Genomic DNA, 13592 nt, shown 5'->3' on the forward strand with positions numbered 1-13592 from the left:
GAAACTATACATCTGAAGGGCACAATATATATTGTATAAAACAGCCCAAATCTAAAACATTACTTCATCTAAAAATATACTTTTCTAGCAGTCTATGCCATTGGACAATCCTATACAGAAAAATATCCATTTTAAGTGCCAAGGGCTGCCCTGGGGCTTGTATGATTCACAGGTCATGCAAACAAACCAAGGGCAAAAAGGTGCTACTGTAGGTCACATTACCCAATAAAATTACACAACTCTGTCTTTTACTCTCAAACGTCCTGATACAGTTAGGGGCTGATTTACTAACCCACGAATCCGACCCGAATTGGAAAAGTTCCGACTTGAAAACGAACATTTTGCGACTTTTTCGTATGTTTTGCGATTTTTTCGGATTCTTTACGAATTTTTCGTTACCAATACGATTTTTGCGTAAAAACGCGAGTTTTTCGTATCTATTACGAAAGTTGCGTAAAAAGTTGCGCATTTTTCGTAGCGTTAAAACTTACGCGAAAAGTTGCGCATTTTTCGTAGCGTTAAAACTTAACGCTACGAAAAATGCGCAACTTTTCGCGTAAGTTTTAACGCTACGCAAAATGCGCAACTTTTTACGCAACTTTCGTAATGGATAGGAAAACTCGCGTTTTTACGCAAAAATCGTATTGGTAACGAAAAATTCGTAAAGAATCCGAAAAAATCGCAAAACATACGAAAAAATCGCAAAATACCGATCATTACGAAAAAAACGCAATCGGACTCCATTCGACCCGTTCGTGGGTAAGTAAATCAGCCCCTTAGAGTTGCATTATTTCCTGTCAGGTGATCTCTGAGGGAAAGTGGTTGCTAAAAAAATGGAGTGAAGAGGTCAAGGGGAAAAAGGGAAAAGTGCAACATTTATATCTTTCTATCTATCTTTTCATTTTCAATAGGTCACTTTTTAGGATATAAATTATCTGTTGGCCAAGTATTTAATCTGGGGGTATAGTTTTCCTTTAATGACGATCTTAAGATTTTGGTTCAATAAGTTTCTGCACTAGTACAGTATTGGCCAGTTAATAACACCATTCCTCTAATTTACAAGATTTCTAAAATTTAGCAATAAGTGCAATAAATCTTAAAGGGACAGTAACACCAAAAAATGAAAGTGTATAAAAGTAATTACTATATAATGTAATGCTGCCCTGTACTGGAACAACTGTTGTGTTTTCCTTAGAAAGGATACTATAGTTTATGTAAATAAAGCTTCTGTGTAGCCACGGGGCAGCCATTTACAGGAGAAAAGGCACAGGTTACTTAGCAGATAACAGATAAAACCCCATTATATTCTACAAAGCTTATCTGTTATCTGCTATGTGCCTGTGCCTTTTCTCCTTTTTCCCAGCTTCAATGGCTACCCCCGTGTTGACATAGCAGCTCATTTATATAAACTATAGTAGCGTTTCTGTTGCAAAATTACCAGTTTTACCAGTGCAGGGCAACTGTACATTATATTTTAATTACTTTAAAACACTTTCATTTTTTGGTGTTACTGTTCCTTTAAACCTCTAGTAGTTCAATAAGGTCTTAATAATCTATTCTATATTCTATAATCAACTGGCCTTTTCAAAAGAATTCAACAGAATTAAGCAAAAATATATACTTTGCATTTTCTTAAAAATGACGGTTATTTTTTACTTGAACAATCACTTGATTTCACACGTGGTGGTACAGTACAAAATTTGGAGGTTTTTGGGGGGTTTTAAAGTTACTTAACAATTTATATGCATATTAGTGAAAGGCTAAGAAGGAAATATAGCGCAAAAGGATATACCATGTGCTTTTTTAAATATATATTTGTATATATATCTATATATATACATATATGGAGAACCAATTCATATGCTTAGATTGATGCAGACCTTTCACAATATTTTGCTGAATTTTATTAAAATTGAAGGTTTCTCTTTCAACCAAAGCATTGCTTTATAAATGTAGTGTTTTATACTCAGAATGTATACATTGAAAACTGAAAGTCGTTAATATAGTACCTCCTTGTTTGAAATAAAGCAAAAGAAACAAAAATACAGGCTGAGCTCTTAATATTTCCATTAGAAATAACTATATGGATTATGTGAGGAGATCCCATGCAACGCCCGTAATCGTGAGTCACTACCAAGGTCTGCTTCCTCAGTAGTTGCGGTGAGGTGGAGCTAGAAAATTCATTTGGCTGATGATTATTTTGTGGACAGATTTACCAACATGTTCAGATTTGCTTCCTGATCCTGTTGGTAGATTTGTCCACAAAATTATCATCAGCCAAATTAATTTTCCAGCTCCACCAGTTGAGTCCACCAGTGGGCCCGTCCTCTGTACTATATTAGTCAATGAATCAATAGTATCATATGATTCATTTCTTAAAAACAACAATGAAATGGATAGAAATCCAGCATGGATATTCTGCCCTCTGTCAGCTTTTGGGCCTTAAGAGATACTGATACCAGAAATGAAATTATTTTTACATCTGTCATAACAATGTCTTAGCATGCTATTTATAATTTTGCCATAAAGGTATTTGTCTGATGCTTTGACATTACCTGTCTGATCCCCCATGTTCCTCTGTGAGGGGGCTGACATATTTGTGCAGCAGTAGGCCGTTAGCATTAGAAGCTGTAACTCACAGGCAGAGAAGGGACAGTCAGGTTGGCAAAACAGTCAGGTTTAGGGACTTCAAGTAACAATTACTTACAGAAGCAGCCCTATCAGCAAAGAATGGTCAACGTGACCTATAGATAACTTTTTATGTAGATTCATATTTTATATTCATATTTTTATTTTTTCGGATCAGTATCACTTTAGGTGGACCATGGAAAGATTTAAGGGCTGATTTTGCACATTTTAAACTACAGAAGACTTAAGGATTCTGAGTAGTTTGATATTTTCTGAATTTGAAAATGTTTCTGACAGGCAGGGATGTTTTAATTTATCAAAGCTGACACCCGCTTTGAGCAGTCAAACTATCACCTACAAGAATTCAGCCATTTACATTTCTCCCTTTGACAGAAATGCCACTACCATTTAAATGGCAATTGGTATATTAGAGGAATGATTTAGATCAGTGCTGTCCAACTTCTACGGTGCCGTGGGCCGGAATTTCTCTAGCGTACATGGTGGAGGGCCGCTAATGGAAGCCAGTTTTGACCACTCCCCTTTTTGAAACCACACCCACTTCAAACCACACCTATTTTATCACAATGGTGGTAGCACAGCAAAATCCCAAATGCTTGGTCCTTACTGTGGGGATAACAACCATCATTCATATGTGAAAGAATTATGTCATATTAAGATATACCCTTAAATTCCATATGCCTCCTCCTCCCCTGTGGATAGCAGAGCAACCCCCAGTACATAATTACACACCTTAGGGACCATCCAACTGCTAACAAACTCCCACAACAAACCCCTGCCAGGTTCACCTCCCACAAGCAGCATAGGGCAAGCAGAGTATGGCACACACAGGCAGCACTCTGCCTGTCCTATGCTGTCTGTGTGTGCCATACTCTGCCTGCCCTACCCTGACTGTGTGTGCCATACTCTGCCTGCACTACCCTTCCTGTGTGTGCCATACTCTGCCTGCCCTATGCTGGATGTATGTGCCATACTCTGCCTACAGTACCTATGTCTGAGGTGTGAAGAAGTGAACAATGGGGGTGATTACAGCCTGAGCCTGAGGTGTGAACACTGCAGGGGGTGAACAATGCAGGTATTAAAAGGTGTGAACAGTACAGGGGATTACATTTTTAAACAATACAGAGGAATTACAGCCTGAATCTGAGGTGAGAACCATGCAGGGGGCCAGTTAATCTCAGTACTGATAATATTTAAAGCTTACTCAAAGGTAAGTCATCAAAGCAGCCAGACAGGTGGGGGGCCACACAGAGGGGGGTCGCGGGCCGCCAGTTGGACAGCACTGATTTAGATAATAGATTGGTAGGTAGGGCAACAATTCCATGGGTTAATAGATTCTGTACAATGCATGGATTTGCCTGCTCAGAACAAGTATTGTGAGCTAACACCCAATAACAAAAATATTACATTTAGTAAGGAAAGAAGCAAACTATACATAGAACATAACATAAAAAGATCACAGCATACTTTTTAAACACAGGATACATCAGTATGAACTGTTCTCTTCTGAAATTCACAGATCAAATAGAATAACTGACCAGTTGCTTACTGTTATTACAAATATTTTTTGTGACATGTAAATGACCACCAAATAACTGAGGTTTTAGGTAAAAGATGTGGCTAATATGGACCAATTCACAGTTTTAAATTCATACAGGCTTAGTTTGACAGTAGTTGCACATACATTTCAATTTACATAAAACGTACTTTCAGCAGCAACTAAATTATAATGATATATATAGATAGAAATTGTGTTAGATGAGCATGTGAAATAGATATGAGTGGAATTAGTAAATTCACTGAGGTCATAGAGCAATATCACTAATATCTAAACTGGTATACATTGTAGAAGAGGGAGAATTCTTCATTTGTTCTTTCAATGCAGTTCCCAGCAGGAAGATCAGGATAGGAGGCTCCCGTCTGCTCCAGATTAAAGGAACACGCAGTTTCCGAGTGAAGAAAGGGGGCTCCCTGTCCAGCATTCGCCGGGCCGGCAGCCTAAAGAGCGCCAAGCTAACACGACAGGACTCAGGGTCCGAGAATGAGGAGATCCAGCTTTCACAGAGCAGGGACACTGTTACTGACATAGGTAATTCAGTGGAGAGGCTCTTAGAAGGATATATGTTAGGAAGCACTGTAATAAACACCTAGAAGCTAATACATATTTCACTATTGTTCACTTTAACAAACGGGTGATAAGAAGAAGGCATTAATCATTAATATAAAATAATTCGGGAATATATTATCTTGATATAAATTCCTTTTAGCAGTGCAACCTTCATAACCTTGTATTGACTCTCCATAGTCTGCATTTGGCAAAAGTGAAATGAATCACATAAGTAAGCAAAAATAAAAGGTTATGTTGAGAAATAACAGACACTAGTTCTATAGATTCTAGGGTAATTAGCTACAATATTAGGCTAATGCTAGACATGGCGTAGGGCGGATATTTTCGACAAGCGGAAAAATGCTTGCTGAAAATTCCGCCCTACGCCTCCTACATGTGCCTGCACCTGAATGAATGAGACTTTGCATTGTCTCGTGTTTTTATGCATATTTCGGCTACATGTACTGCACCCGAGCGTATCTCATTCATTCGGGTGCAGGCACATGTAGGAGGCGTAGGGCGGAATTTTCAGCAAGCGGAAAAAATATCTGCTTGTCAAAAATATCCGCCCTACGCCTCGTCTGGCATTAGCCTCAAATTCTACTTTTTGCTGAATATCTTTAAGTTGCTGCTTAACTCCATCTGCCATTTTTTTTCAATGAAATTGGGAATATATAAGGCGACTTTGTCCCAAAATAAATATTTCACATCGTATCACTTAAATTAAATTGATACATATGCCTAAAGCTTTCAAACTATACAGATAACATTTAGCTCCCTTCCATTCATACAGTATATGCTTTAAAAAAATTTTTGGAGAATGCATCTAGTTAAAAACATAATCATTTTATTCTGTTTAAGGCAGATCACTCCAATGGTTTGCAGCATTGTCAATAGGCAGGGAATTTGTTCTCCGCTCTTTTGTCCCATCCCCTTTAAAAGGGGATTTGTGCTATTAACTGTGCTTGTCTTTGCTAGTCAGTCTAATAGCTAGATGGGTTGGAAGTCAGTGTACGCCTTTGTGGTGTGCTGTTGTATGCTGTTGTAAAACCATCTTTCCATGGTTAGGACCACTAATAAGCCATAAGATTACAGAGGTCTTTAACCATTTGGCATTTTTGTTTCTTGCCTCTGAGAAGAAGGAAGTCCATGGAGCACAAGTGAGCCCAGTATTGAGCCAGAAGGAGGAAACATTAGCAGTGAAGAAAGCTACCACCATAACATGTCATGGTTACATGTGAGTACAGTAGTGTATTGGCATATTGCACACACAAATGTCACATATATAACTTTCCTCTTACTGCGAGGACTCTGAAAGCAAACTTGCATATTGAATATCTACAGAGTAGTAATTGCTAAGGCTCATTAAATTGTAAAACCAACTAAAACCAGGACCTTCTTGGTCCAAAACTGTTAAAGCATCTTAAACCAGGGCCACCTTTCTAGTTTTTATTAATTTAATAAAAGTTACCTTTTACTTTAGAAAAGCACCTCAAATGAGTAGTAGGTTTTTGCCCTAAGGGTTTCAAATATGAATATGTGGGGAAGCATTTCTTATTAGCTGTTGCTGCAGCCTACCGAACATGCTGTCAGAGCCTTCATAGCCTTCACATTCTATAAATTGATGCTTATTTTATTCATGATGTTAAAGTTGATTCATTATTAAACAATGCCAGTCTTGCTAAACATGGCTTGCATGATGTCTATATGTAATCCATTAGCCTGCTTCAGAAATGGAAGATGTATTTTTTGAAGAATTGTTAGAATATGCCAGCTGACTATAGAGTTATTTTATGTTGTCAGGTAATGATCCTTTTATGCAACCAGCAAAGCTTTATTTGCACTCATGTGGATTATTGCCACCCACACTGCTACCTTCACCACAGTCGTTCTTGTGCTCGGTTGGTCAGAGCCATCAAGCTGCTGTATGGAGACACAGTGGATTCAATTAAAGAAGATGGTCTGACTAGCAGTTCTGGCTTTAGAGGCAAAAAGATGAAAGAGGTATGTATGTCAAACTTTTGGAAATGCAACGAATCACGGACCAAAGAGTAACAATGTCAGCCTAAGTGTAGTCAGAAAAAGTCCTCCAAAAGCATCAGCACTATTTGAATATACAAATGGCTCTTATTTCCTACAACTTTAACAGCTCAATTCTAGTCATGAGTGAACTTTTTTCATAGGCAAGGATTCACAGCGAAATTCTGCACTTCACCATGGGAATTTTTTTAGCGAAACTGCTGTAAAAAAAAATTTTGGAGTAAGAAAAAATGCCCACTGACTTTAATGTGCTTGGAGTAAGAAACAACATTATTCGTAAATGCTGCACACAAAAACATTTGTCACGCGGAAAAATGGTTGTTGAGTTACAGTCATCAAATAAATCTGAACTCAAAAACATTTAGTTAAATCATACAGAGGAAACCTCTGCCAGTTTAGGGGGTCATTATTATGCAGGGTGATTATTCATTAAATATAATGATTATATACAGTCTTTCAGTAAACATCTAAACAAATTACTTTCCAGCCCCTCAACATGCAGATCTATTCAAATAATTGGTTTAAAAAAAAAAAAAAAATAGGCTTGTAGAAATATGCCCTAAAACTATTCACTTATAAAAGCACATGGTAAATAGGGTCGGATGTGTTGAAATGTGGATTTACATTACAGAAATAATATTTTTTTTATTATAACACACTGTTAAACTAGAGGAAGTTACACATGGAACCAAATCATTTGGTTCCGTCAGAACATTTTTGGTTCAATAGAAACTAACCTCTTTTCCTGTTGCTCTGCTTGGAGTTCATTTCCATGTTAAACAATGTTTTCTTGTAGGATGGACTGTTGAGGGGTATTTATGAGGGGTGAATAATAATAATAATATATTTTTATTCATTTTAAATATGAATCCATTAATTGTGTTTGCTTAGCTCCTTTTTAAAGATTCATGCACATGAATTATGACCTGTTTCTTACATATGAACTGATTTCTCAAGATGGAGGTTGTAGAATCTGGGACTTACTAACAAAGCACATGTGTTTGTCTGCCCCATATACCTCTCTTTTATTGGGGGTGGCCAGCCTTTAAGCCTGTAGTTTATTAATAATGTAGAACTGCTAATTAAGAACTATACATGTACATTGTTGATGACACATGATATAGAGTCATAATATAGAGCAATTTTATAGTTATCCAAATTACGTTTTGAGACACATAACAGTACATAAGAGAGCTGTGGTACTTGCATGACCCACGATAAGTCCTTTAGCAAACACCCTATAGCAGACATCCTTCTCTACCTCTCCTAGGAGCATACCTTTCCAAAGAGATGGAAATACTGTGTACAGCCTCTTGCATGAGGTGACTAAAAGTAGGTACAGAAATACATACAGTATACTGTAATAATACTAATAGGAGGGTTGCCATATAAAAGTGACACTCCTGCCAAAAATGGTGTATTCATTTGCTATATGTTTCCTCTAATATTTATTCTTCAGAAAATGGAATTAGGAAATACATTTTCTCATCATAATAAATCTGGCCAATTGTCTTCCTGCAGTGTTCAGACAAATCTTGCCTGCGAACTCCTTCTCTGAAAAAGAGAGTTACAGAGGCTAACTTAGAGGGGAAAAAGGACAGTGGGATGCTGAAATATATAAGGCATCAGGTAAGTTGGTGTAAGGCTGAAAAGGACAATGACAATCTAAAATGCGTGGACATTTTTACTGTTTCATAACTTTCAAATCAAGCTAAAACCTTGATATAAAATAAACCTGAAGGCTTGAGGTCTGAAGTGAGCAGCTCTTGCCTAATAATTAGTGATCTGGATCTCTCACCTTGGCAGCTGCTATGCTTTGTATTTCATCTTGTATTTCTAGGCTTTATCTCTCACAGCTCCCAGTGCATTTACTGCACCAACATGCCCATACACTATTGTTATGAAGTGTGTTCAATACTGTGCATACTATATGTTAAATTGAAAGCAGGGGAGGAGGGAAGTAGTTGATTACAGAAACCAGAAAAACCAGACAAAGAACATGGCAGATCAGAACAGAAATGTAAGATAACCGTGATTTACATAGCACACGTATCAGAGAGAGGAATATTTGCAAACCTAAAAGAACTAGTATTACGTATATGTGGTAATGTGGTATATTAACAATAAAAAAAGGAAAGAAGGCCTCACTCCTTCTCCAAAGTTAAAAACAGTCCTTTATTGGTTAATTAAAGCAATGGGTGGTTGCTGAGGTACATAGGCTAGGTTTCAGGTATAGACCCTTTATCATATGCATGTGGTATATCAGAATAAAGAAAATAAAATTTTACTGAGGTTTCAAAACACTGAGATTCCCTATTTATTCCTAAACAATTCCTCCAAAAAGTATTTTTTGGCAGATTAAAACATTTTTAAAAAAGTAAAGGTTCATTGTAAATAAGAATAAAAAATAAATAGTAAAATAAAATCTCTCTTTGCTCTTCAGGTGATGAGCTTGTCCCCTGCGCCTCTGTCCTTGCTGATTAAAGCAGCCCCAATACTAACAGAGGAAATGTACAGTGACATCCAGCCTGCTGCGTGGGAGTTGCTACTGAGTGTGGATGAGCACATGGCGGGAGCTGCAGGTAAGTTAGTTCCTGCTCCACTGTCTGATGATCACTTCATACCTTCACCCTGTGACTACTGTACAGCATTGACTGTGTGACCATGGTATGTTGGTGTATATGACATTGCCATTTAAATACACAATACATAGCATTTTGTCCTGACCTACAAACATGCTAAAGTAATAAACAAATTCACACTTGCACTTGTTACATGCACTAAATATACCAGGATATTTTATCCTTTAAGAGATAAAAGTGGTAGATGCATTACGTTACTGACTGTTAAAGGTATTTTGCGGAGAGCTATCTATGGCTGCCTTGTAAATGATGTAGTGAATCAGCAGAAAAAAAGATGGGGAGCTGCTGGGGCATCTTTGGAGGCACAGATCTTCCCTGCTAAAGGGCTGTGGTTGCCTTGGGCTGGTTCAGATTCCCCCAAAAAATGTACAGGTCATGTACATTGAAGCCATTACTTATACAATGTATAAGTCATGGATGAGTCCTGTTATTTAACACTGATGTACAGTATGTTACTATAAAATACCAAGGGACCATTGAGCTTAGTGAACCCCCAACACTTTTGCTTTGTAGGCTAAAATAAAGTCTGACCTTGCAGTGCATTTTAATTTAAATGAGTTTGCAGTATAATATTTACACAAACTATGGATATTTTATATGATTTCCTGTGTGGATAAAATCATAAACTTTATGGATTTTAGTAGTACCGTATTTTTCGGACCATAAGACGCACTTTTTTTCCCCCAGAAGTGGGGGGAAAAAGTCCCTGCATCTTATGGTCCAAAGATAGCCTACAGCTATACTTTAAAAAAAGGTTTTTTACTTGCCCATGTTGTGGTCTCTGTGTAGGGCCCTCCTCTATATACCGGCGCTTGCCCGTGTGGTCTCTGTGCGTGTGGAGGGCCCTCCTCTATAAACCGGCGCTTGCCGGTGTGGTCTCTGTGCGTGTGGAGGGCCCTCCTCTATATACCGGCGCTTGCCGGTGTGGTCTCTGTGCGTGTGGAGGGCCCTCCTCTATACTCTGGCGCTGTGCGCATGCACAATGACGCGCATGCGTATGGGCATGCGCGTCATCGTGCATGCGCACAGCGCCAGAGTCATTCAAACTCATTCAAAGGCAGTTTCTGCACTGTTTCTGCACAGAGGGACAGAGGCGCTGTGGTGCGGCGAAAACCTGAGCAGGTAGGCTGCTTTTACATGAAATGGGGGCAATTCTTGTTGGGTGCTGCTGGTACAGGTGGGGGGCAATATGTTGGGTGCTGCTGGTACAGGTGGGGGGCTATATGTTGGGTGCTGCTGGTACAGGTGGGGGGCAATATGTTGGGTGCTGCTGGTACAGGTGGGGGGCAATATGTTGGGTGCTGCTGGTACAGGTGGGGGGGCAATATGTTGGGTGCTGCTGGTACAGGTGGGGGCAATATGTTGGGTGCTGCTGGTACAGGTGGGGGGCAATATGTTGGGTGCTGCTGGTACAGGTGGGGGGCAATATGTTGGGTGCTGCTGGTACAGGTGGGGGGCAATATGTTGTGTGCTGCTGGTACAGGTGGGGGGGGCAATATGTTGGGTGCTGCTGGTACAGGTGGGGGGCAATATGTTGGGTGCTGCTGGTACAGGTGGGGGGCAATATGTTGGGTGCTGCTGGTACAGGTGGGGGGGGCAATATGTTGGGTGCTGGATGCCCTGATTGATAATGCCGCTACGTCAGAATTTCTCTTCATACTATTATACCGGTAACATACAGTGTTTAGGCCTGAGGGCCCTTTCACACATATGCAGCTGTGTTGTTGCGTTAAAATCTCTGTTGCATGTACGTGTTTTCTATGCATTTTCTGTTCTTTATTTACGGTACTGTTTTGCAGAAATACGGTACCAGTACCGCCCCCTCACTAAGATGTCCAAGCAGAAGAGATGCACATATAAAGTTGGTTTCAAACTGGAAGTTATAAAATATGCAAAGGAGCATGGCAACAGGGCAGCAGAGAGACACTTTGGACCACCTCCCTCTGAAAAGATGATAAGAGAGTGGAGGAAACAGGAGGATCAGCTGCAAAAGTTGGAGAAAAGTAAGCACACTTTACGTGGGCATGCTGCAAAGTGGCCAGAGTTGGAGGTGGACATAAAGGAGTGGATCACACATCACCGTGAAAATGACTTCTTGGTCTCCACAAAAATGATCATAAATAAAGCAAAACTCATTGCTGTGGAAAAAGGAATTCAAAATTTCACTAGCTCACCATCATGGTGCTACAGATTCATGAAGCGATCTGGCCTTGCTATGCGCACCAAAACAAAAATTGCTCAAAAAATGCCCAAAGAATACGAGGAAAAGATCTTGTCTTTTCACAAATTCGTCATTGATGCCAGAAAGAAGAATCAATTTGAACTAAGCCAGATTGGAAATATGGATGAAGTCCCACTTACTTTTGATGTGCCATCCAATAGAACAGTAGACCACAAAGGAGCAAAAACTATAACAGTTAAAACTTCAGGGTATGAGAAAACCCATTACACGCTTGTGTTGTCCTGCTGTGCAGATGGTACTAAATTGCCACCAATGCTCATCTTCAAAAGGAAAACTTTTCCAAAAGAAGCGATTCCTCGGGGAGTCGTGGTGCATGTCCATGACAAAGGATGGATGGACGAAAAGGGAATGAGGCTCTGGATTGAAAAAGTGTGGTCCAAGCGTCCAGGCGGGCTTTTAAAAAAACCATCCTTGTTAGTGCTTGACCAGTTCAGAGCACATATCACCGACACTACAAAAAAGAACTTTAGAGAAGTCAAAACCCATTTAGCTGTAATTCCCGGTGGTCTTACCAGCCAGCTGCAACCTCTGGACGTGTCCATCAACAAACCATTTAAAGTGTTTATGAGGGAAGAGTGGAACAAATGGATGGCTGCTGGTAATCATGATCTTACACCTACTGGAAAAATAAAAAGGCCCACTATTACCCAAGTTTGTGAGTGGGTGAAAACCTCATGGGACTCAGTTAAGGATGAGATCATTGTACATTCCTTCAAAAAATGTGGCATCAGCAATACCTTAGATGGGACTGAAGATGATATGTTATATGAAAATACTGGTACCAGCACCAGTAGTGACGAAAGTCCTGTTAGTGATTGTGAGGATCTGAGCTTTCTAGATTCTGACTCTAGCGATGAGGAGTTCTTGGGGTTCTCATAAAACAAGCAGAACCTTTACCATAAATCTTCAACTTAATTCTAATTTATTACTGAAGTCTCTTGTTATTGTGTTTTACAGTACATTTTGTCTTTTGCTGACTGTATTTGTTAATAATGGTTCTAAATGGTTCTAAATGCTGCTGTTTATTTACAGGGTTGATTGCATGTGTTTATGACTGTGATGTTGGGTTTTAATGCACATAAAATATTTTAGGACACTATTTGTTTCAGAATCTTTTTTTCTTCATTTCCCTTCTCTAAAAACTGGTGCGTCTTATGGTCCGGTGCGTCTTATGGTCCGAAAAATACGGTATATTGTGTGTAAATTTTGAGAAAAACTTGAAATCATGCCATTAAAAAGCAAAAAAATGGATATGGGAAGTTTTCCTATCTGGACTCAGACCACTTTGTGGGTATTGTGTGGGTACCTGACCTCTAGCATACACTCACATCCCTGGAGGTAGGGGAGGACTAACGCAGCACAAATACAAATATAAGCTGTCAAAGCTAAAATGCCTTCATTGTGCTCAGCACAAGACACACTTTAAAAATGTCTAAACAAATGTCATGACAAAACACTTGAGTCCTTGACCATGTAATTCTATCTAAATCTTACTCCCTCTGCAGCTGCCATGTTCTTACTTTGTGCTGTGAAGGTGCCTGATGCCGTTTCGGACATGTTGACCTCTGAGTTTCAACATCCTGAGACAGTTCAGCGAATTAATGCTATACTAAAATTCCATACACTCTGGAGGTTCCGTTATCAGGTTTGGCCTCGGATGGAAGAAGGAGCACAGCAGATTTATAAGGTGGGGAAAGGGACCAAACACTTCAAGGCTAATTTATGAATGCAATGTGCAAGTCAACATGTTTTTTATCCTCAATGCAGCATTTTAACCAAGAATTCCAGTGTAATAATGGAAGCCCGCTAAATAACTTCCACTGCAACTTATGTCAAATGTCGCAATATGAATGCTAATTAGTATCCATTTTGATAAATTGCATACATGCCTAGGCTCATATTTTTTTCACCTGCA

General features: G+C 39.2%; 1 protein-coding gene across 25 annotated transcripts in view; it reads left to right on the forward strand.

Moving 5' to 3' along the window:
• unc80 (unc-80 homolog, NALCN channel complex subunit) overlaps positions 1 to 13592 on the forward strand; it is a 139955-nt gene that overhangs the window by 75106 nt on the left and 51257 nt on the right. For 15 of the 25 annotated variants that reach the window (XM_031893923.1, XM_031893924.1, XM_031893907.1 and 12 more), the window contains 6 exons: positions 4532 to 4735; positions 5890 to 5990; positions 6557 to 6757; positions 8315 to 8422; positions 9237 to 9375; positions 13183 to 13364. In XM_031893923.1, the coding sequence (XP_031749783.1) occupies positions 4532 to 4735; positions 5890 to 5990; positions 6557 to 6757; positions 8315 to 8422; positions 9237 to 9375; positions 13183 to 13364 (935 nt within the window). The remainder of the gene's footprint in view (positions 1 to 4531; positions 4736 to 5889; positions 5991 to 6556; positions 6758 to 8314; positions 8423 to 9236; positions 9376 to 13182; positions 13365 to 13592) is intronic. The other 10 variants (XM_018097453.2, XM_018097459.2, XM_031893920.1 and 7 more) reach the window with 2 other exon arrangements.

This window comes from Xenopus tropicalis, chromosome 9 (assembly GCF_000004195.4).
Source record: "Xenopus tropicalis strain Nigerian chromosome 9, UCB_Xtro_10.0, whole genome shotgun sequence".
NCBI classification, from domain to species: domain Eukaryota; kingdom Metazoa; phylum Chordata; class Amphibia; order Anura; family Pipidae; genus Xenopus; species Xenopus tropicalis.